The sequence below is a fragment of the Antechinus flavipes genome, chromosome 1, assembly GCF_016432865.1.
Source record: "Antechinus flavipes isolate AdamAnt ecotype Samford, QLD, Australia chromosome 1, AdamAnt_v2, whole genome shotgun sequence".
Lineage (NCBI taxonomy): Eukaryota > Metazoa > Chordata > Mammalia > Dasyuromorphia > Dasyuridae > Antechinus > Antechinus flavipes.
Genome location: NC_067398.1, coordinates 343,676,726 through 343,699,640, shown reverse-complemented (window position 1 = coordinate 343,699,640; position 22,915 = coordinate 343,676,726). Strand labels below are relative to the sequence as shown.

Below are 22,915 nucleotides of genomic sequence, written 5' to 3'. Positions count from 1 at the left end.
CTTCTCTTGGAGATTTCCTACTACCTACATGAGACTAATCAGGCAAATGTTCTTACACCCCTGTCTGAACTCTACATCATATAACCTCACAAAGACTAAGGGAAGGAGTCACCCTTTCTTTCTAGCTCTCTAACTGCCAAATGACTTTCTTTCTAAAACTATTTCTGATTTTGAGGTGCAATCTCATGACTAGCAATAGATTACTTTCTTTCACCTTCTTCCTGATATGTTTCCCCAGTATATTATAAAGAAGAGAATAACCAGAAAAGTGGGGTTTTGGACTTGTTTTCCTCCCATGGGAGAAGCAGAAAAAACCCTTTATTTGGAGTCAGGATATTTGAGTTCAAATCTTAATTTGGCTATTTATTACCTATATGAATTTATCACTTGGCTATCAAAATATTTTGGAGACATCCTATTTTCAAGAACTAGGGCCCAGCAAGCAGGCTGTGTCCTGATTTTGGGATAATCCTTTGCCCTCTGGATAATATCACCTACTGGTAAAGGGTATTGTTTGTACCAGGAGCAGGTGTTCACTGAGGGATTTAACTCCCCCTAAATCCCAGGGGCATCCATCTCAGATTCATAGTCCTTGCTCCTGGTCACTGACAGATATTGCATTCCTGTTCCTGTCACAGAACTCTGGTTTTATGCTCTGAATTGCCCTGTAAGTCTCAAGACTTGAGACAATACTATTCCTACAGGGCCCATGGAAACAGTAACTCAAGACCTAAAAGCAATTGTCATAATCCATCCCACTTGTGATATGTAAAACTTGCCTTTGGTTCAGCATGTGAAGCTCTCCTTCTTAAATAGGGAGCTTCCATTTGCAAAGGTCATTTTTCTTATTCTGAAATTAAACTTCTATTTGTGTCCCTACTCTCCTGTCTCTAGTCTATTCTGTTTGTTTGGCTCTGGCCACCCACAGATTAGTGATTGCTTTTGATACAACTGACATGGCTTTTCTGGGTCTCAGTTTTCATTACTGAAAAATGAACTAGATTATCTCTAAGGTTCCCTTCTAGCTCTAGATTCTATAGTTTAGTTATCCTTCCCATATTACTCTCTTATACTTCTAACAAAAGAAAAAGAAAGTCAAAATGGCTAGTAAAATTCCATCACTTTGCAGATGAGAAAAATGAATCCCAGATAGGCTAAGTGAATTGTTCATTGTCATATGAGAAATAGCAGAATGAATCAGTTAAGAAGGATTTATTAGGTCCTTACTAAGTGGCAAGCATTGTGCTAAGATCTGGGGGTACAAAAAAAGGCCAAAAATAGGCCCTATTCTCAAGGGGCTTATATATGAAGGAAACAACATGTAAATAAATAGGTACTTACAAAGTAAATGGGAGATAATTTTAAAGGAAAAGGACTAGAAGGGACTTTCAGAAAGTGATATTTGACTTAAGTCTTGAAGGAAGGATTTTAAGATGAGAAGAGAAAAAAATTTCAGGTATTAGTGACAGCAAGTACAATGTCACAGAGGTGGAAGATAGAGCATTACAAGGGAAGGACACTATGGATGTCATTGTAGCTGAATTGTAGAGTGTAGGAGAAGGGAGGGAAGAAAAATGTAAGACTGGGAAGGTACTATAACTCTGCATCAGAATATGACTCTAAATCAGTAACTATAGAGATTCACACTTTTCCTCGAGATTCCACTAGCCTATGTGCATGTTTCTGAAATTTTTCAGAGTTCTGGGAGAAAGATGCTGGAAAAAAAAGGAGAAAGTGATAGCCCAGAGATTAAAAGTCAAGTGCCCTCCATCTCATGGATATGTTGAGTATTGAAGAATCAAGTACTTAATATTGAATTTGTGCTTCTCTGTTTTCCCTTTCAATGATCCTGAAAGAGTCAGCTATTGCCAGCACTGGCAGTTATTCTAATTAATAAAATAGCGGTGTTGGGTCAAGAACGAATGACCTACACGCATTAAGTCTAGTTGTACAGTTCGGGTGATATTGTCCCTTGCTGCCTTAAAGACAAATCTTACTTGTCATGTCTCTAAACTAGAGAAAAGACACCCATCCTTAACTGCAACACCATGCTGGACTTTTTGCTGCACTTATCAACGAGCAGGTGTTAGCACAGAAAAATCTTACTTCTTTTGGCAGCAGGATACAACCTGGTTCCCCTTCCCTTTCTGCAATTTCTCTGCTACTGTTTATTCTAGTAGCAGATAAAATACAATAATGGCTGCTAATCATAATGTGTGGTTTACTAATGGGGAATTACTGACTCTGGAGAAAGCAGACCTGGCCAGCTTCTAATGTAAGATTAGAAAAATGGTGTGGCAGCTGAGCTTTAAAAAAAAAAAAAAAAAAAAACTCTCCCAGGAGATTATAAATTTCAGGAGAGCTACCTGTGACAGATTTTTAAGCAAGACCAGTGATAAAAAGGAAAATTTTAACCTGAGCCATATTCTTATTATTTCACCTATTATATTGTTAATATTTATCATTTCTAGTATTGATAACTGTATTTCAGTATTATTAGTTTCTTTTGTTATCTTCTGCTATATTATACATTTGGAAACATCTTGATAAGAAGCCCATAGGCTTCTACTAGATTTCCAAAGGGATTCATGAAGGTCAATAAGTTCTGTCTTCAATGTTCGTATATCCCTCAGTAACTTGAACAATGTCTAACACACTAGAGATATTTAATAAGTATATATTGACCAAATAAATGATCTTCATGAACAAATTATCTTTCATGACTAAAAGTGCATGAAACCCTATAGATGTGGTCTTACCTGGGCAGAAAAGGATGACTCAAAACTCCCTGTTTATGGACTAAATGCCTTTTTTGCTTAGATTGCTTTTTTGATTGTTGTTGAGTTTTTTTGGGGAGGGCAGTCTTGAGTGGCACACAGCAGTCACTTAATAAATGCATGTTGAATGATTGACTTCATTGGTACAAGGAACATCCTGTTAAATAAATTTCATCACCCAGTACAAACTGGTACCTATTCTACAATGTATAGTGGCACTGAGAGGTTAGGTGATTAGCCTGGGGTCATAAAGCTGATAGATGTCAAACTCAAAAAGAATCACCCCTTTACGTCACATGTTGACTTAGAAAACCCCACAAAGTAACATTATCTATGTTTTATTGTATTCTTACTTATTTTGTTAAATATTTCCTAATTACATTTTAATCTGGTTCAGGTATACTTGAGAGATTTCTTTCAGAGCACTTGTTTGACATTTCTGCATTAGACTATGCTGCCCTCAAAAATTCAAAATTCAGAAAGTATTGGGTTTTTTAATTAATTTAATTAATTGATACTGACATTGAAATCCAGCTAACCTGTATCTTCTGTACCTACCAAGATACAGAATTTCACATTTATCCCCATCAAATTTCTCCCACCCTCCCCCATTAAATCTTGTGAAATTTGATTCACAGTTTATTTGGAGACAATTGGTTGGACAATTGATAGGCTACTGGGCCTGGAGTCTGGAAGATCTGAGTTCAAATACAGACTCAGACACTTATTGGCTGTGTGATTCTGGGCAAGTCATTTATCATCTACTATAGTGTAGTGCTTGAACATACAGAGAGGCAATGAATCATCACAAAGAACCCTGAATTTGGAGGCATAAGACTTGAGTTTGGATCCTGATTCTGTCACTTAACTGTGACAAAGCAAATCACTTAAATATTCCTGATCTTTGGTTTCTTCGTCTGAAAAATGGAGGGTATTCATTGGATATCCCTCTAAGGTCCCTTCCAGCTTGAGATCTGTGATCCTCTAATATTATAATTATATATCACAATATACATTTATATGATATGATGTATAGTTATATATTATAATACAACTATAACATATAATAACAATGTATAATTTACATATCAATGTGATTATGATATGTAATTATATAATATACCACTAATTTTCCTGAGATAGGTAGTTCTGTATTGTTAGTTTTTTTATTTATTTTTCTTCTGCAATTGCCACCTGAACACTCTCCTGCTACATCTTAGGCCTGTTCTACTACCTAATTTCCATGTTTCATCCTATTACATTCCATCCTATTAGACTTTCTCAGGCATTAATCTTCCTCATCAGCCCAAAGTAAGAGGTAATAAAAAAATACTCTTACCTCTTCTTCTTCTAGAAGAATAAGCCGGACCACTACAATATGAATGGCATTGCCAATACTTGGATTATGGAATAATCCAGTGACCTACAAACCAGAGGGAAAAAAATAATTGTAGCCCAAGTCCAACAAATAACTTTAGAAAGGAAAATATGCAAACAATTCTGATAATGTTTACCTTGGAACTGTCTTACCTTTTTTCACACTGTTAGAGAACTGGATGATAAAGTATGTCATAAGAAAGAGTGACCCATGATAATGGCATATTCCACCCTATGGGATAAATTACTTATCTAAAGCCCAACCTTATTTAGTGAAGGATGGCAGACCCAGGAACAGCTATCATTTCTATTCTAGTCCTTCTTCCATAACCTAATTCTCCCTGTCACTGATAACTACTTGAAAGTTAAAGTCCTGGCTGATCTGATGTTCTGCTTAATTTAAAATCCTGCCTTTCTTAGAGACATGCCTGCCATCCACACCTGCCAGACTCCCAGAGAATGTGTATGCAGGTCTTGAAATAAGTTCTTACTCCTTTGTTAACTGGTGTATTTGTAAAGAGCCATATTTTTCTCAACAAAACTTTTGGGTACAAATAGATGTTTTCTAGGAAGCAAATGGCAAAAAAAAGTTTAGTTCTCTAATGTCTTTTCTATATTCTATAGTCTGCATGGCTTTGCATATGGCCTTGAACATAGTAGACTTTTTATAGTAGACTCTTAAGATTTAGAACTCGAAGGAACAGTTTTTTGTCACAATTTTGTCATAATTTGCAAGATTCAAGTCATAAGATTGGTGAGACAGATTGGGGTCTGTCAAGACTTTAAAACCAGCATTTTCACTGGGTACTGTGAGAAAGTAGGAGGATGGAAGGTTGGGAGGGAATGGGAAGGTGATTTTCTAGAAGCAAAGCTTCCCTATTGAGAGATATGCAAAATAAAGTAAAACGGCAGAATGAATCTAACCATTGCATTCTATCTCCAGTTTTATGAATTCAGAGCATCTTTCCTTGAGTTCATAATAGTCTATCCACATATAATAGCCAAAAGAACTGGGCATTTGCTGGTGAGAATATGGAAGTATCATGTTATTTCCTGAATTCACAGAGACAAGATTATTTTAAATTTAAATAGTTCATGCCCCTCCAGAATGTGTACTGGCACTATTTCTACCAAAAAAAAAAAAAAAAAAAAACCAGAGTTTGAGATTTTTAATTTTTAATTACTTTCTGTCAAACAGAACAAAGATGCTTTCTTAGATGAATCTTCCCTCATTTTTAATGTGAACTGCTTAGGTTGAAATGTCTGATATGTCCCTCCTATTTTCTTCTATCTTTTTACTTTTTTTTTCACTTTAGGAACCAAAGATTTGAAAGATTACCACAGAATTTCAGTCTTTGGGAAGCAATCTTAGAGATGAGTTATTTGATCCAACCTATACTTGTATAAGAATTCCTGTTATAATATCTCTGAGAAGTGGTCATCTAGCTTTTGTTTGAAGAAAACCTATTACCTAAAGACAGTCACTGCCACTTTGGGGGAAATCAAATTGCCAAGAATTTTTTTTCTTTATATTAAACCTACCCATGATCAATCTTTTGATTTGCTTGTAGAAAATTAAATGTTTTAACTGGATTTGGGTTGTGAAAGTTTTTTGTTGGTTTTTAGGAGTCAAACGTTCTAATCTTTTCATTAACCTTAATTGTAACTTACACATTTGGCCTTAAAAAAGTGAAGGTGAAGGGTGATTTGTAGAACTTTAGTTGCCATGGTCAATTAAAGTGGTCCTTTGATGATAGGCAGACATATAGCTAGATCCTCAGATTAGATCCTCAGTGGAAGGTTTTCCATCTTGATAGGGTCTATCAGAACATGGGTTCTATATTACATTTGAGAACCTGGGCCAATTTCAGATGATGATAAGGCAGCAGAAAATTGTTGTCTAAGATATGGATATATTTCTTGCAACTTGTTTCAAAGCAAAAAGTAATCACATCAATGATATGACCAATCTTTTGAAACAAATTGCCTTCTCATTTTTTATATCTATGAAACTCAGAAACCAGAGAACATATTTTTAAAAAGTAAATTTGCGAACATTTTTGTCTTGATATTTTGATCTTTCTCAACTTCTAGGTTTCTCTTTCCCTATCTTGTATTTATTTATATTTATTCTGTGTGTGTGTATACACACACACACACACACACACACACACACACACACATACATACTTACATATATTATATATGCATATGTGTATATATATAGAAGTTTTTTCATTTTTTTGTCTTTGTATGTATGTGTATATAGGAGTTTTTTTTTTATTTCTAATGCCTAGAAGAGTACTTGGTACACAGTAGACACTTTTATCAAATTTTTACTGCTTGATGGATTACTTTAACAGATTTGTGCTTGCCTTTATAGTTTTTTCTTCAATTTAGCACACTATATAAATATCAAATAAACATTTCTTAGAAATCTCATCTCCAAAAGGAAAACAATCTTATTTTGAATGTTTTCTTCACTCACTAGTAACACAGAGTGATATTCTAATTCCAAGCATTAAAAAGAAACCAAAAATATAACTACTCTCAGTTTTTAATAAGAAGTTATTTCCAGCTACATTCATCAACATACCATGTTCATGATAGTGAGGATGTAAGATTCCACACTATCACTTCCATGATATTCGATCATCTTTGTATCCGCTACAACCAGGGTTTCTACCCATCGTTCTTTACTGATGGATCTCCGGGAGAGTCTTTTCTTTGACACATTGTTTCTCTCCCATCTTTCTCGTTGTTGTTCTTGCTGTTGAAAAATGGCACGACTATCTAAATGTGGAACAAAATAGAAAAGATTTGATCACCATTTGGATTTGTTTGTGTAAAGACACAAGCAAATGAGTATAATATTATGTTAAAAAGTTCTTATATAATGCTCTTATAAACACACATATTATATACATATTTATTTCCACCTGCAAAGTAGAAAATGAGTTAAGAACCAGAAGAAAGACAATTATAGACCAATGAATGATACTAAATATCACTGAAAATCAATTTGAATTAAAATTCAAGGCAGTAAAATTTTCAGACAAGAACATCAAAATAGTCAATACTTTGAAATGCTTTGCTTTTTATTTTCACACTGATCCTACAGTTGAATCTTAGCTCAGCTATCAACCAGACTTGTGACCTTGATTTGCTGTTTTCTTAACATTATTTAATATACTTTTCCAATCTATAGTGCAAGCCCAGGTATCATCTTTTCCCAAAAGGTAATAAAGTTGGAGAAGGATGACATTTGTTATAACAAAGGATGTTGTAAAGAAAATTGAGTAGATGAAATAGTACATATACAGAACCTAAGTGAATATAAACCTGAATGTCAAGTGATGTAGAGATGATCACCTACAAAGGGACAAAACTGAGTATTGATCAAGATGGTTTTTTAAAGAAAAAAACATAGTTTAAAAATAAATGCTGATCATAATCTATAAAATTAAGAAGGGTATGGAAGATTGAATGTGGGGTTGTTCACAAAATCCCAGTGTATTCATACTGGAGAATATTCTTTGAAGCTTAAAAAAGTGATTGTTTAGATAAAATAAAAGCAAATACTGTTTCATATGCAATTCAAAAACACTATATTCAAAAAAGCAAAAAATGGTAAAAATATAAACAAATGAAAAAGCAGCACATCAATTCATGAACATAATTTACTAAAGAAAAATTGGGGTTCAATTCAATCAAATTCAATCAAAATTGATCAAGAATTTCTGGTTTTACCATCCTTCCTGCCCATCATTGGCAATGGACAGAACACTGGGCTGCCAGACAGCAGTTCCTAGAGGAAATCATCCTTTCATCTCTGGGGGCCTGCTCCAGAATCAAATATAAAATCCTCTGCTTGGCTTTTAAAGTTCTCCATAATCTGATCCTATCCTAACTTCCAGTATTCTTAAACCTTATTCCTCTTCATGAACTTTGATCCAGTGACACTAGCATCCTTCCATTCTTTGAACACTATCCTTTTCCCAACTCTGAGAGTTTTTATGGGTTATCTCCGATGACTGGAACATTCTCTCTATCTTAGTTGAATGTAGTTATTGCATATTGTCTCCCCCTTTAGATTGTAAGCTCCTTCAGAGCAAAGAATGTTTGGTTTTTATTTTTGTCTCTCTCTTTTTGGGAAGTATTCCCAGAACTTAACACAGTACCTAGTATACAGTTGTTGCTGCTGCTGCTACTGGTGTTGTTCAGTCATTTCAGCCTTTTCTGCCTCTTCATGACCCCATATGGAGTTTTCTTGGCAAAGTTTCTCCAATTCATTTTTAAAGCATTTCTTTTGTGGAAAGGGTTTCTCCAATTCATTTTACAGATGAGAAAATGAGGCAAAAGGGAACCCCCACCTTTTTATGAAAAAAACCATAGTTTTTACGTTTTTAAGAAAAAATCCAAAAGACTTGTCCAGGCTTACACAGCTAATAATTGTCAAAGGCTGCATTTGAACTCAGAAACATGAGCCTTACTGAGTCAATCTTAGCACTCTATTTATGGTATCACCTAACTGCTTCTGATTCACAATAAGCAGGTAATAAATGCTAGCTGCCTTATTAACAAGGCCATTTACTTACCATCTATCCTACCTGGGTAACTAGTAATACTCCACCTCTTCTTTATCCCTTTGGAAGCCAAAATCAAATAACTATTGCCATTGCCATTAAGAGGGGCATGTTAATCAACTTCCCTATGGCTTCCAATCACCATTCTTGAGATTTCATAAGTCAAAAGAATACTCCATGGTAAACACCGCCCTCCATGAGTTTGTCAGCTCCATTAGAATATAAGTGCCTTGTGGTCATGAAGTGCCTCATTTTTGTATTGATATCCCCATAGCTTAGCATGGTTCTTGACAGAGTAACAAATATGCTTTTTTTCTTTAATCATTCCCATTCTAGGCACTGGAGAAAGGGAGATAAAAATATATCAGCCCATGCTCTCAAGAAGCTTAACGGTAGAAAAATGCAATATATACTTAGAAAATAACATGGTAGTGAGTGAATAAGAAAAGATGATATAACAATAATGGAAGAGAAAAAGAGCATTAATACTTGGGGGGTGAGAGAAGCTTCAGAGATCTAAACTTTGAAGAAAGAGTAAAATCATAAAAGACAGAGAGAACAGATAGCATTCTAATATTGAAGAATGGCTTGGGTGGGACCAAGAGAGAGAATGCCCAATCTACAGTGGAGCTAAGTGATTTTGAATATAATATAGAGAAATAATGTGAAATAAGTCTCTAGTGCTAGGTTGGGCCCAGAGAACTGAAGGCTTTAAATTTCAGGCACAGAGGTTTGCCTTTTATTCTAGAGGGAATAGAAAGTCACTAAAAATTTCCAAGCAGGGAATTTATATGATGAGATATATACATTAGCATGTTTATTTTTTGTAGCTCCATGAAGAGTCAACTAAAATAGAGACAGAATAAAGAGAGAGAAAGAACAATGATAGAGCAATTGAGATACCATAAGGAAATGATGAGAGGGGGATTGATTAGAAGAGTCAAAAAAGAAGATGGCTATCAGACATTCTGACAAAAGAGAATTAACAGAACATAAAAATTGGATAGTCGTGGGGAGTGAGAGAGATGGAGGAATTGAGGGTGATCCTGAGGCCTAAGAATCTAGGTAATTACAAGGTAGTGTCCTTAACAGAAACAGTGACTATTGGAGGTAGAATGAACATAATCAAGAAAAAATAATACCAATTTATAAGGGTAATTATAATTTATAAGGACGTGGTTAAAAAAAAAAAAAAGAAAATTTTAAAAATCAGGATGGCTCCCCTGCCAGCCCTAATACTGCTCATTATAAATCCTGAAAGATCCTTTCATCTCCAAGGGAAAAAAAGTTGGTCTAAATGCACCTATCAGAAAATTAAAATTGAAAAAAAAATCTCCAGCAAGAGCTGCTATCTATCTGACTTCAGGATTTACTACTAGAAGGATCACAGAATTGGAAGAGACACAGAATAATGCAATCATCATTCCCCCCACCCCGGGGAGTTCTTCTCTGAAGCTATGCTTCAGTATTTCAAAGACCCTAGATTTCATCAATGTGTGGGCATTCTCAATAAAAATCACAGACTTCGTCTTAGGCAAACTCTGAGTTGTAGAAAGAGAAAAAATGGATAAGAAAGAAAATAATAATCTTATAAATGCTCAAGTGAGCATATCAAGTGAGACTTATAAAAGACAAGTGGGTAGGCACTGAAGGTCATGTAGATGTAAAAAATTAAAATTCCTCTCTTTGGGGGGGTTATAAATTATCAGTAATTACAAATAAATCTCCTAATAGGTTTTTTTTTGTTTGTTTAAAAATATCAGAAAACATGTTTCCCATCCTTTAATCAATCAAAAAACATCTAGGCACTAGGCAGGGAAGGAAGGGAAGGCAAGAATACAAAGCAGTCCCTACCTTTAAGGAAATTTACATTATCAACTCAGGGAGAAAATAGGCACTTGTTTATTAAAGCTTTTTATTTTCAAACATATGCATGGATAATTTTCAACATTCAAGAGTGTATTCAACACTCTTGCAAAGCCTTGTGTTGCAAATTTTTTCCCTCCCTTCCCCTCACCTTAGTGAGCAAGTAAAACAATTTTATATTAAACAGAAAATGTTTCTCTCTCAGAATGGGGCTCTTTATCTGGCCTCCTAGTATAGTGTTCTGGGAGCCTAACCCTAAAGAGAAAAAATTGAAGTCTTTTCTCTTAATCAATGATTAACTAATATCCTAAACTCATATCCCAGGGGCAAATTTCTTAAACTTAAATTTTGTCCTTATGTAAAGTCTCCTCCAAAGAAATTGACAGGATCTTTTTTAAAGAAGTTGTTCAATAAACAAAGGGCAGAACAACTATTTATTTCCACAAAAGAAATGCTTTAAAAAAAGACTCATAAGAGTGCATTCAAGGTCCCCTAGCAACCTGGCACCATCCTTCCTCTCCAAAATTTTCTTTTATTACTTCTCTCCATGTTTTTGATGCTCCAGCCAAACTAGACTCCTAGATCACTTGCAAACAAGCTTCACATTTTCCCACTGTTGTGTCTTTGCTTACCTAAAATATCCTTCCTTTCTCTTATCATCTAATAAATCCTCATGCCTACTCATGCAATAGAACAGCCTTCACTATCACTGTTTATGCAACTACCACTCCACAGCACTAGGTAATAACTTCTTAATTCTTTATCAATGGCCTTTCTTCAATTCTGCTTGAAACATTCTCCCTTTTCAACTTGGTCTCCTGGATTCCCAAGGTTCTTTCAAGTCCCAGATAAATCTCACTTTTTACAAGAAGCTTTTTTCCATCCTCTTTAATTCTACTGCTTTCACTTAGTTGATTATTTCAAATTTATCTTGAATTTGTCTTCTTTGTATCTACTTGATTGCATGCCATCTGCCCTATAATCCTAAAAGGGATTTAGCACCCTACGTATAAGGAGTTAACTATAAGGAGAAGTGGAATCTGAGAGGAAAGACACTGTAAGACACAGGAGAGTTAGGAGAAATACCATGTGGCATGAGGAAGGGGGAAGGCAGAAGGGAAAAGACACCATGAGGCAGAGTGTCGTGGCAGACTGACCCAAAGGAGGTTCAGCAAAGATGGCATGGGCCAGAAACAGATTTCTGGAGAAAATTAACCTGGGAGATATGCTTGGGATTTCTGATAGGACAAGTTGGGCTGCCCACAACCCCCAACGAGAGTGAGCCTCAAGGGCTTGACCTAAATTGATTTCTTGATGGGACACAGCAAGGTGGGACCATCCACAGCTGAGGAGGAACTGCCACAGAGGGTGGGACCACTAAGTTAAACTGATCTCTATCAGAGCCTTTTTTCCCTGCCTGCTCCAGGGAACAATTCCATCAGTCCTCCAGTTTCTCTCTGCCAACCCAATTATCCAAATCCTCATCACAATTGTTCAAGATTTCAGCTCCTTTCAAATAAATCTTCCTTGATTCTGTTCATTCCACACTACTTCTTAGTTTCCAGCCCTTTGTGAAAAAGAAGATATTTTTTTCTTTTCCTTCTGGAACCTAAAGATCACCCAGGTTTGAGGTGGGAGTGGGGATGCTGGCTGGTTTTGGATATGGGAGAACTCCTCTCCCAGAAGCATTTCCCCTCCTACACCAGATTCTGTTGTTGTTTAGTTGTTTTTCAGTCGCGTCCAACTCTGTGACCCCATATGGGGTTTTCTTGGCAAAGACACTGGAGAGTTTGCCATTTCCTTTTCCAATTCATTTTACAGAGGAGGGAACAAAGGCAAACAGGGTTAAGTGACTTGCCTTGGATAATACAACTAGTATCTGAGGCTCACTAACTCAGGTCTTCTTGACTCCACGCCCAACACTCTATCTACTCTGTTACCTATGAAATCAGGGGGTGAGCATGCCAGAAAGCTACAAGATCGATTGGATAAAGTTACTTCCTCGTTAGTTGGATAGGCTAGATTTGTTTTTCATGCATAAAGGGCACAGCACTCATTTGATTTTTCTGGGTTTTTTTAATAGCTTTCTATATACAAAACATATGCATGGATAATTTTTCAGCATTGACCCTTGCAAAAATTTCTGTTTCAATTTTTCCCCTCCTTCTCTCCACCCCTCCTCCCCCAAGATTACAGGTAGTCCCATACAAGTTAAATATGTTAAATACAATGTATGTATACATATTTATACAGTTATCTTGTTGCATAAGAAAGATCGGATTTATTTTCTGTTATTTTTATTTATGCTTATTTTTCTTTGAACTGGCTTAGTTTCTTCCATTTCAGTTATAAAACTGCCAATCTTCTGAATCCTTCACTAACAATTCTACTGCACCAAATATGCTCTCTGCATGTTGTCTAGAATGATAATGATGACTGAACGAAAGAAGGTAAAGATCAGAAAAGGATACAAATGTCTCTCCTTAACACATCAAGATTTCACCTTCAATGAAGGTGAGTCACACTGCAGCTCATTTTTCAAATATATAGATTTTAAAGGTTTTCAAGCATATTCTGGTAGACTGCTGAAGCCCAAGAGTAAAAATCTTATCTGTTAGGGTCAAACACTATTTTCCTTAGCGCCTGTTCAGTGTAGAGAATTATGCCAGGTCCTGGGGGAGATACAACATTTAGATAAAATTAAATTCCTATAATCTAGCTCAGTTGGGGGAAAGTCATAAGTAGATAATGCTAATAAAGTGAAGTAAGAACATTTAAAAAGTCCAAAGTAGAGTTCAATAGAATGTAAGCTCCTGAGGACAAAGAATGGTTTGTTTTTATCTTTCTAGTTCCTAAACCCAATATATAGAATTATACAAAAATGGATTTAGAACTAGAAGGGACTTTTACGGGCCATGAGTCCAATTCTGTCATTTCACAGGGTTGCAGATGAAGAAACTGAAGAAGATAGAAATGAAATGACTTGATTAGACTCAAAGCTGGTAAATATCTGATGTGGAATTTGAACCCAGGTCTTTCTCACTCAAGTCAAGCATTCTACCTACTATTTAGGGGCCAAATCATGCCTCCTCCTTATTTTTGTGATGTCTTTCCTTTAGCCAAGAAAAGTTTTGTTTTGTTTCACATTTTTAAATGAATTTTTGTTGTTGGTTTATCAGATGTTTTCAGTTGGGTCCAACTCTTCATAATCCTATTTGGTGTTTTCTTGACAAAGATACCGAAGCAGTTTGTCATTCCCTTCTCCATTTCACTTTATAGATGAAGAAACTGCTACTAATTAAAGTTTTATTGTATTTAAAAATGAAAAAAAAGTTTACCTTAAACAGGGAACTGAATCAAATTTATAAAAAAATAAGAGCTATTCTCCAATTGATAAATGATTGGAAGTAATGAACAGTTTTCAAATGAAGTAATCAAGGTTATTTAATAGCCATATGAAAAAAAAATGTTCTAATTCACTATTGACTAGAAAAATGCAAAGTAAAACAATTCTAAAGCAATTATACCTACTAGGTTAACTAATAGAATAGAAAAATAAAATGACAAATATTGAGGGATTTAGGAAAAAATGAGGCAATAATGCAGTTGGTGGAACTGTGACCTATTTCAACCACTCGAGAGCAATTTGAAACTATGCTCAAAGGGCTATAAAACCACACATACCCTTTGACCTAGTGATACTACCACTAGATCTGTACCCCCCCCCCAAAAAAAAAAGTCAAAAAGGAAAAGGACTTTTCTGTAAAAATATATATATATATATATATTTATAACAGCTCTTTTCTGGGGACAAAGAATTAGAAATTGAGGGTATAACAAATGACTGAACAAATTAGGGTATGCTTATTATAATGGAATTATAATGGATTATAATGGAATACTACTGTACTGCAAGAAATGATGAAAAGGATGCTATCAGAAAAACCTGGAAAGACATGCATGAGCTAATGCAAAGTGAAATGAACAATGTACCAAGTAACAGCAATATTTCAAGATGGTGAGCTATGAATGACTTAGCAATAAAATTATCTGACATCTCTGAAGGACTTATGAAATATGTTATCATCCATCAGGAAAAGAACTGATGGTGCCTGAATGCAGATTGAAGCATACTATTTTTACTTTCTCTGGTTTTTTTGAGGGTTTTTTTAAGGGGATGAATATATGTTTTATTTTACAACATGTTTATTATGGAAATATTTTGCATAACTTCACATGTATGACCTATATTGAATTACTTCCCTTGTCAATGAGAGATGCTGGGGAAGGAGGAAGGGAGAGAATCTGGAACTCAAAGTTTTAAAAAGAAGGTTAAGAATTGTTTTTGCATGTCACTGGAAGGAAAATACTAAATAAAATGGCTCTTAAGCAATAGTTTGATGACATCTGTGTCTACTATCTATTATAGAAATTACTAAATGAATGTGGCTAAGCAGCAAGGTGTACATTGAATAGAGTGCTGGGCTTAGAATCAGGAAGACTCATCTTCCTGAGTTCAAATCTGGCTTCAGGCACTTACTAGATAGATGATCCTCAGCAAGTCATTTATCCCTGTTTACTCAGTTTCCTCACCTGTAAAATGAGCTGGAAAAGAATCATTCAGTATCATTGCCAAAAAAACCATGGGGTTTTCTGGGGTCATGGAGAATCAGATACCATTGAACCAACTGAAGAATAACACATAAATAAGGGAGAGGAGAAACCTTGCTTATTTTTTCTTGTTTCCAATTCAAAAGTGAATATTATTATGAGCAGGAAGTTAAAAAATTAAAGAAGACTTTTCTTACATAGAAGGTGGTATTTAATTTGGATTCTTGTAGAAGGACTAGAAAAATAATAATTGAAAGGAACAATGGGCAATTAGTGATGCAGTGAATAGAGCATGGACCCTGTCGTCAAAAGGCCTGAACCCAAATCTGACCTTAGATACTAACTAGCTTGCTGACTCTGGGCAAGTCACTTAACCTCAATTGCCTTAAAAAAAGAAAAGAAAAGGACAGAGGGAGGGAGGGAGAGAGAAAAGGAGGAAGAGAGGGAGGGAGAAAGAGAAGGGAGAAAGGGAGGACAAGAAGGAAGGAAAAAAGAAGAATGGAAAAAAGAAGGGAGGGAAGGAGGGAAGAATGAAGGAAGGGAGGAAGGAAGGAAGAGAAAAAGGGAGGAAGGAAGGAAAGGAGGGAGGGAGGAAGGGAGGGAGGGAGGGAGGAAAGAAGAGAAGGAAGGAAGGAAGGCTGAAAAGAGAAAAATGAAAAGGTTCAACACATCCTAGCAGGGGATTCAGTAGTCAAGAGCACATAATCAGGAAAGTAGAAAGAATATAAAAGATCTCATTTGGTTGGAGTTCAGAGGACATGGATGAGGGTGAGATAAGCCTGGAAAGTTGAAGTTGGGCCAATTTGTGGAGAGTTTGAAATGTCAGCAAAAATCATTTGAATTCTATTTGATAAGCAGTAGGAATCCACTGAAGATTTTTGCACATAGAAGGCACACCACCAAATCTATATTTAAAGGTGTTTGGCAGCAGGATGAAAGAATTGGAGGAGGGAGAGTGAAAGCAAGCAAATATTAAGAGAATGCTGAAGTAGTCCAAGCAGGCAGTAATGAAGATAACTATTAGCAACTACTGAAGAGTAACTCAAATAATGACAGCAGAAAAAGAGAGATAAGGACAGATGCATGAAATGTTACAGAGGATTATTGGCTGTTTATTTAATAGCTGGGTGAGTAAGAAATGAGGGATAAAATTCTGAATATGACAGAAATAGTCAAATCAAAAGTTAATCCATTTGGTTTTGGATGTGTTGAGTTTGAGGGGTCAGTGAGATATCTAGGTGAAGTTGTCCTGAAAGCCATATATGTTTTTAGATCTGAAGCACTAAAGAGACATCAAGGATGGAGAGTTAAGATTCACACAGGATTGACTATCTTCAGTGAGCCAATTCAAATGTAATCAACCCTCCGAGGGTTTAAGTAACCTTAATTCCACTACATTACTTAAATCAGGAAAGGCAAAAATAAAAATAAAAATAAAATACATAGATATAGATATAGATATACACATACACACACACACACATACACACACACACATATGGAAAGAGGATGATGGTTAGTTCACTTAAAAGACAGATTAACTTTTTCTGGAAAATGAAATGAAATAGAGTCCAAAGTGCCTCCAGTTAAGGAATTTGTTCATAGGAAAAAAGTTTACATAGATAAATTTAGGACATATTATGATTGTTGTTTCTTAATCCTTCATTTCATTCATTACCAATGCTTCCAATATGTAGGCAAATTTGAGTTTCCCCTTTCTTTCCTTTCCTTCCTGAACCTGTGGTGCTAATAAGCTGAGAATTGGTCAAAAATTGAACAGTAACTCAATGAGATAGCAGGAGGCAGAGTGCTGAATAATTCACAAAATGCACAATGAGCTTTAGCACAATTGAGAGTTGATTGGATCTCATTCTTCCCTTCATCTTAGTGGCCAAGGGTACTGAGAGCAATTTAGAAACTTGGGAGTTTCACTTGTGATATCAATGGTCACTTTCTGTTGCCTTTAAGGCCTTAAGTCTCATTAAAATGCTTGTACATCTTAGGGAAGGGACTGTACAAGAACATAATAGGTTGCCCAAATCAGTAGTGAACACCCAAATAAGTTAATAGATGGTGCAAAGGAGACTGCTACTTTGAAAAACAGATTAGACTAAGTGATCATAAAGGTCCCTTCCAACTCTAATATTCTATAATATTTTGAACATGAAAGAAAAAATTTTCAATCTTAAATTTCCATTTAATTTTGAGTCATGATTCTTATAGGAATTCAAGAGCAAGAAAAAACACTCAAAATAATTTTTAAAACAAGAATAATTGCTATCCTAGGTGGTTTGCATTTGTGTGTGTGTGTGTGTGTGTGTGTGTGTGTGTGTGTGTGTGTCTTTGATCTCGATGACCTCTTCTTTTTTGAAATTCAAGGTTCTCAGCAGAACTGGAGGAGCAGAGAGGAATCATTAGTGTCATGGATACTGAGGAGCAGAGGGTTGAAAAACATAGATGAAGTACCCAATCAACTTATCTCAACAACCAAGGAGAAACATAAGAGTCCCAAACACCTAGTCAGCAAAAAGATGAAATGTAGAGAGGTAGATAAAAGAGTACTGAAAGGGTAAGTGGAAGGACTCCAAAGGGCAAACTTTTTGCCTGGAAGGATGGAAGCACTGCTGATATATAAAGTCTAGAAAATAGTATGATTTGTGGGAATGATAAGTTCTGTTTTGGACATGTTGAGGTTAAAATGCTTTTGGAACATTCAGATCAACTTCAGTGGCATCTCCTAATTAAAATACATCCTACTGCCCCATTTGCTAGTATGCTCCTTCCTAGAAATTACTTTGTTACTAGCCATATTTTTTAATTCACAGCATTTGAGTTCATTTTCTCAACTCAGATTGATAAGTAGTTCTAAGAATAATCCTATAGATGACAAAAATATAGCCAGTAAACTCAATTAGTTTTTTTTAAGAATTTGGTACTTGTTAATAAAGAGAGACATCAATCAGTGGAACAGACTAAGTATAAAGCATGCAGAAACAAAAGTGGTTGATACCCTAGTATTTGATAAACACAAAGACCCTAGTTAGTGGGATAAGGATTCAGTATTTGACAAAAAATCCTGGGAAAATGGACAGAAATTAGATTTAGATTAGTACCTTGTATAAAAAGGAGTTACAAATTGATACATGACCAAAATATAAAAAGGTCACATTATAAACAAATTAGAGAAATATGGAAAAATTATCTATCAGATCTATGTGTAGAAGAAAAGGTATCATGAACAAACAAGGAATAGAGAAAATCACAGAAGATAATTCATAATTCTGATTGCATAAAATTTTAAAAGTTTTTGCATAAACAAATCTAATCAAGATTAAAATGGAAACCATTAATTAGGGAGGGGGGAATCTTTATAACAAGTTTCTCTGAATAATTCCAAGATATAGAAAAACTGATTCAAATTTATTAGAACAAGAGCCAGTCTCCAACTGATAAAATATTCTTAGGGATATGAGTTGGGGTAAATGAATGTGATGGGGGGACTGTAAGATATGAGAAAAGGGATTATTTCAAAAGGACATAGAAAGACTTGTGTTAACTGATGCAAAGAGAAATGAGAAGTAGAATAATTTATACTATAACATCAATATTATTAAAATGAACAATTTTGAGGACTTCTATAAAATCATAAAGAATGAAATAGGCAAAAATAGGAGAACACATCATACAATAACAATAAACATGTTTTAAAAAAAAAACTTTAAAAGCTATAGGAATTATCAATACAACCCAATCATGGGTTCTTTGGAATCATGAATTTTCAAAAAATGAACATTTATGATTCCAAAGACTCTATGATGAACAGCACACTCTTCATTACAGAAAAGTGATCCATTTAGGCTATCAGACAAAATACACACACATACAAATATATATATATATGTATACATATATATATATATATATGTATACATATATATGTAAGGGAAATTTTTATCATGATTATTTATATAGAGTAGATAGAGTATTTTGACAGATGTAAAATATGGAATGTGCTTTCAAAATGTCATATGTATGATATGAAGATCACTGTATTATTAATATGATGCCATTATATGAGTCACTAATTAAGTCACCATATTATTAACTATTTTACTTTTGTTATAAGAGATCCTACATGAAGCAGAAATAATCTGAAAATATAATACAAAAACCAAACACATCTAAATGTAAAGAAACAAAGAACAGGTATTTATTCAAAAAGGCATAGCAAGAACAGTAATTACAGTGTTTTCCCTGAAACATAGGGTATATTCTTCAACAGATTCATAGAATCCTAGGGGAAGGAGGATGGGAAGTAGGTACAAATTTAAAGTGCATGTTATGTACTTTAATAGTAAGTCACATGTGAAGAGAACATATAGGATTAAGGTAACTCACAATACTAGAACAGGTAGAACTTGATGTTCTTTATTACCATACGAAGTTCAGCAGAGGATAGAACATCAGTGGTATCCCTTTTGCTCTGATACTCAGGTGCATTTGCCGTCTTTTAAGGCACAATATGTCTGCTGAATGGGTCAATCCATTGCTGGATTGAACCAAATAGGTTACTTGGCTGATGGTCTGGCTCTTTTCAAGGTCAGCAGCTGCTGGACTGAACTGGGCAAGTTGCTCAGCCACTGGATAAAATGCTGCCAGATTAAGGAAGGATGTTTTAATTATCCTGACCACTTAGCTAGAGTTGTCCAGACTGAAATGTCCAGAGGACTCAGCTGAATGGGCTTATCTACTAGATTCCCTAGGTTTACTCTTTAACGGATAGCTATAGTCTTCATCAACTTCAGTGTCTCAGTTAGGTATTACTATATTCCTTCCAATAAGTGAATGACCCTAGTCTAGGAGTGCTGGAACATTCTCTTCTTTGGCTCCCTCAGAGACTCAACTCCAGGTGGGAGATGGCAAAGTTTTAGCCTCTCTAACTTGATATTCTTCTTGACCCAGAGCAGGTTCTTTCAGTGAGGTACTCTATCCTTGCTTATGGTCATCAGCCATTTACAGATTCCTGTTTTATACAGATGAGAAGCTGGCAATAAATGTATATAGCAGTCTGTGCCTTAGGGCAAATTCATCTTCTCTGCAAATTTTTCTTTTTTCATAAGCAGTTGAACTATCCAAGATTTAGATAGTTCTTAAGGCATGGAAGGATTTCTTCTTTCCAGTTTAAAATATATTCTTTATTTCAAAGATCATTATAGATTGTGACTGCAGCCATAAAATTAGAAGATTCTCCTTAGAAGGAAGTCTATGGCAAATCTGGACAACATACTAAAAAGCAGAGAAATCATCTAGCCAATAAAGGTGGGGGGGGGATGTAAAGAGAGATAGACAAGATATATAGACAAAGAAGAGAGATGGAGAGAAAGAAAGAAACAGAAAGATACAGAGAGGGAGAGAAAAGAGAAGAAGAGAGATAAAGAATCAGAGAAAAGAAGAGAGAGAGAGAAGGAGAAGAGAAATAGAGAAGGTAGAAATGGAGAGAGAGGAGAAGGAAAAAAAGAAGAAGAAAGGAAGAAGAGAGGAAGAAGAGGAAGAGGAAGAGAAGGAAGGGAAGGGAGAGAATTTTTTTCTAAGCTATCTGAAGCAAAGTAAAGCTATATGGAGGTCATCCTTTGTCTTCAGGCTACAGTGAGTAAAATAGGGATTGCTGCCTAGAAGCCTGCTGGGTTAAAAGGCAGAATCCTCAAACAAGGTGAATTCCATTGTCCTCTTTGGAAATTAGTTTATTCTTGGAAAGACAATGAGCAAAAGCAAGAGACTGTGGGAGCCAAAAAAGAGATGGGGAAAAAATAACCCTATTCATTTTCAGAAGAAGAGACTAATAATCTCTAACACAGATAGGCTAATACAATAGACTAATGACCTACTGTGGTACCAATCATCTCCAATCACACTACCTGTTACATAGTAAATGAATGAGTAACTCTTCTATCCCTATTGATAACATGCATCAAAGATTACTTGTTTGTCTAAGGGATCAAATAAAAAAGCAATGGTGTGATGATAATGATGATGATAGTGATGATGATGGTGATGATGATGACAAATGATAGATAACCTTTACATAGGACCTACTAATGTAGCAGACACTGTACTTGCAAGTATTATCTCATTTTGATACAGCAACCCTGGAGTATAGATGCTATCGTCACACAGGCCTAGTATCTGAGGCCAGATTTGAACTTAAGCATTCTTAACAAGCAGAGACTAAGAGAGTCTCACAGCCTGTGGGGTACATGTTCTGTTGTATTCTGCATTTGCCTGAGCATTTTCACATCTGTCATAAGTATTGAAAACCACATTGACTCATAGAGAGTAACTCAAGTTTTCCCATAATAGTTATCTGATCCTTTCCGTGCTTTGGAAAATTTATTAAAATTCTCAAATATCCAGGTGGTGTATAAAACATCTCCCTTATTGAAGTATCAAAGTGAGGGGTAAAATCAGATGGTACAATTATGATGCCTCCAATGGTTATTTCTCCTCCACTCAGGATAGAAATAAGAGGCAATAAAAAGAAATTTTTCCCTAGATTTTTTTTCCTTTTTCAGTGCCACTGATCTGTCAGCAGTCCCAGTGACAGGACTAGTCCCACTGAGAATGCCAGCAGCATCCAGCAATAGACTGTTTCAAAGATCTATGTGTCCTCTTTCCATCAAAAGAAACTTGTCACGTCTCCCCTATGGCAGAATTCTAGCAGATAGGAATACACTAAGTCCCAGAGAGTTCAAAGGACAGGAAAAACTGCAATGCAGCAAATTGGTCATCTGAGTTCACGCACTTTTTTTCTTCTTTTTTCAAAGATGCAAGGTATCCCTGTGCGCTGGGCTGTATTAATCATTATTTATCTGCTTTCATCAAAGGCTTGTTGCTTTATTCACTACTATCTGTGCCTCCCAGAACTGTGTGATATTTTATTTGACTAACAAGAATCAGATGCTTAAATGAGCACTAAATCCTATCTAGATCTCTCAGTGTCTCTCAGGTAAACATGTCATGAAATATCCTGCTTCATAAATGTTAATGAATGATAATAGAGATGAACATTTTGAATGATTCTTAAAAGCAAAGAAATCTGAAAATATAGCTAACTGAAATATATTCCTGAGAGTTAGGCCCATAGATCTTAAAAGGATCTCAGAAGTTAGCTTGAAGAATCAGGGACTTAAAACAGAAAAGGACCTTCAAGACTATCTTATCCAATCCTGTAGAGGGTCACAGACAGTGGGGAAACTCTGGGTGAGGTATAAGGCCCTTCAGCCCAGAGGGAACCTGCTGACAATGTCTGGTTTGGCTCCCCATCTTCCCAAAGGGCTCTCGGCCTTCCTGAGAAATCAGGGGATAGTGACAACCTGGATTGAGATTGAGGCAGAGTGATACCAGGTGGAAGAGGGATACCAGGTGGCAAACTACGTACAATAACAAGTTGTTCATGTGATCCCATGTGTCCAGTATATACTTGGCGCATACCCAGTGGTTTTGTTACATAAGGGTATGAGGGTATAAAAAAGGGAAAAAACTGGGAATAAACGGACTCCATTTTTCCACCATCCTCAGGAGTCCTGCCTCATCACTTCTCCACTAGGAAGGTATACTTTAATCACCCCAGCATGGGATTTTAGAAAGCAGGAAACAATACAATAACATCATTTTAATTGGGAAACTTAAATGACTTGTCCA

General features: G+C 35.6%; 1 protein-coding gene across 1 annotated transcript in view; it reads right to left on the bottom strand.

Moving 5' to 3' along the window:
* Positions 1-22,915, bottom strand: part of ADAMTS12 (ADAM metallopeptidase with thrombospondin type 1 motif 12) — a 482,021-nt gene that overhangs the window by 220,952 nt on the left and 238,154 nt on the right. Inside the window, 2 exon segments of the mRNA XM_051969545.1 lie at positions 4,117-4,200; positions 6,751-6,947. Of these exon segments, the coding sequence (XP_051825505.1) occupies positions 4,117-4,200; positions 6,751-6,947 (281 nt within the window).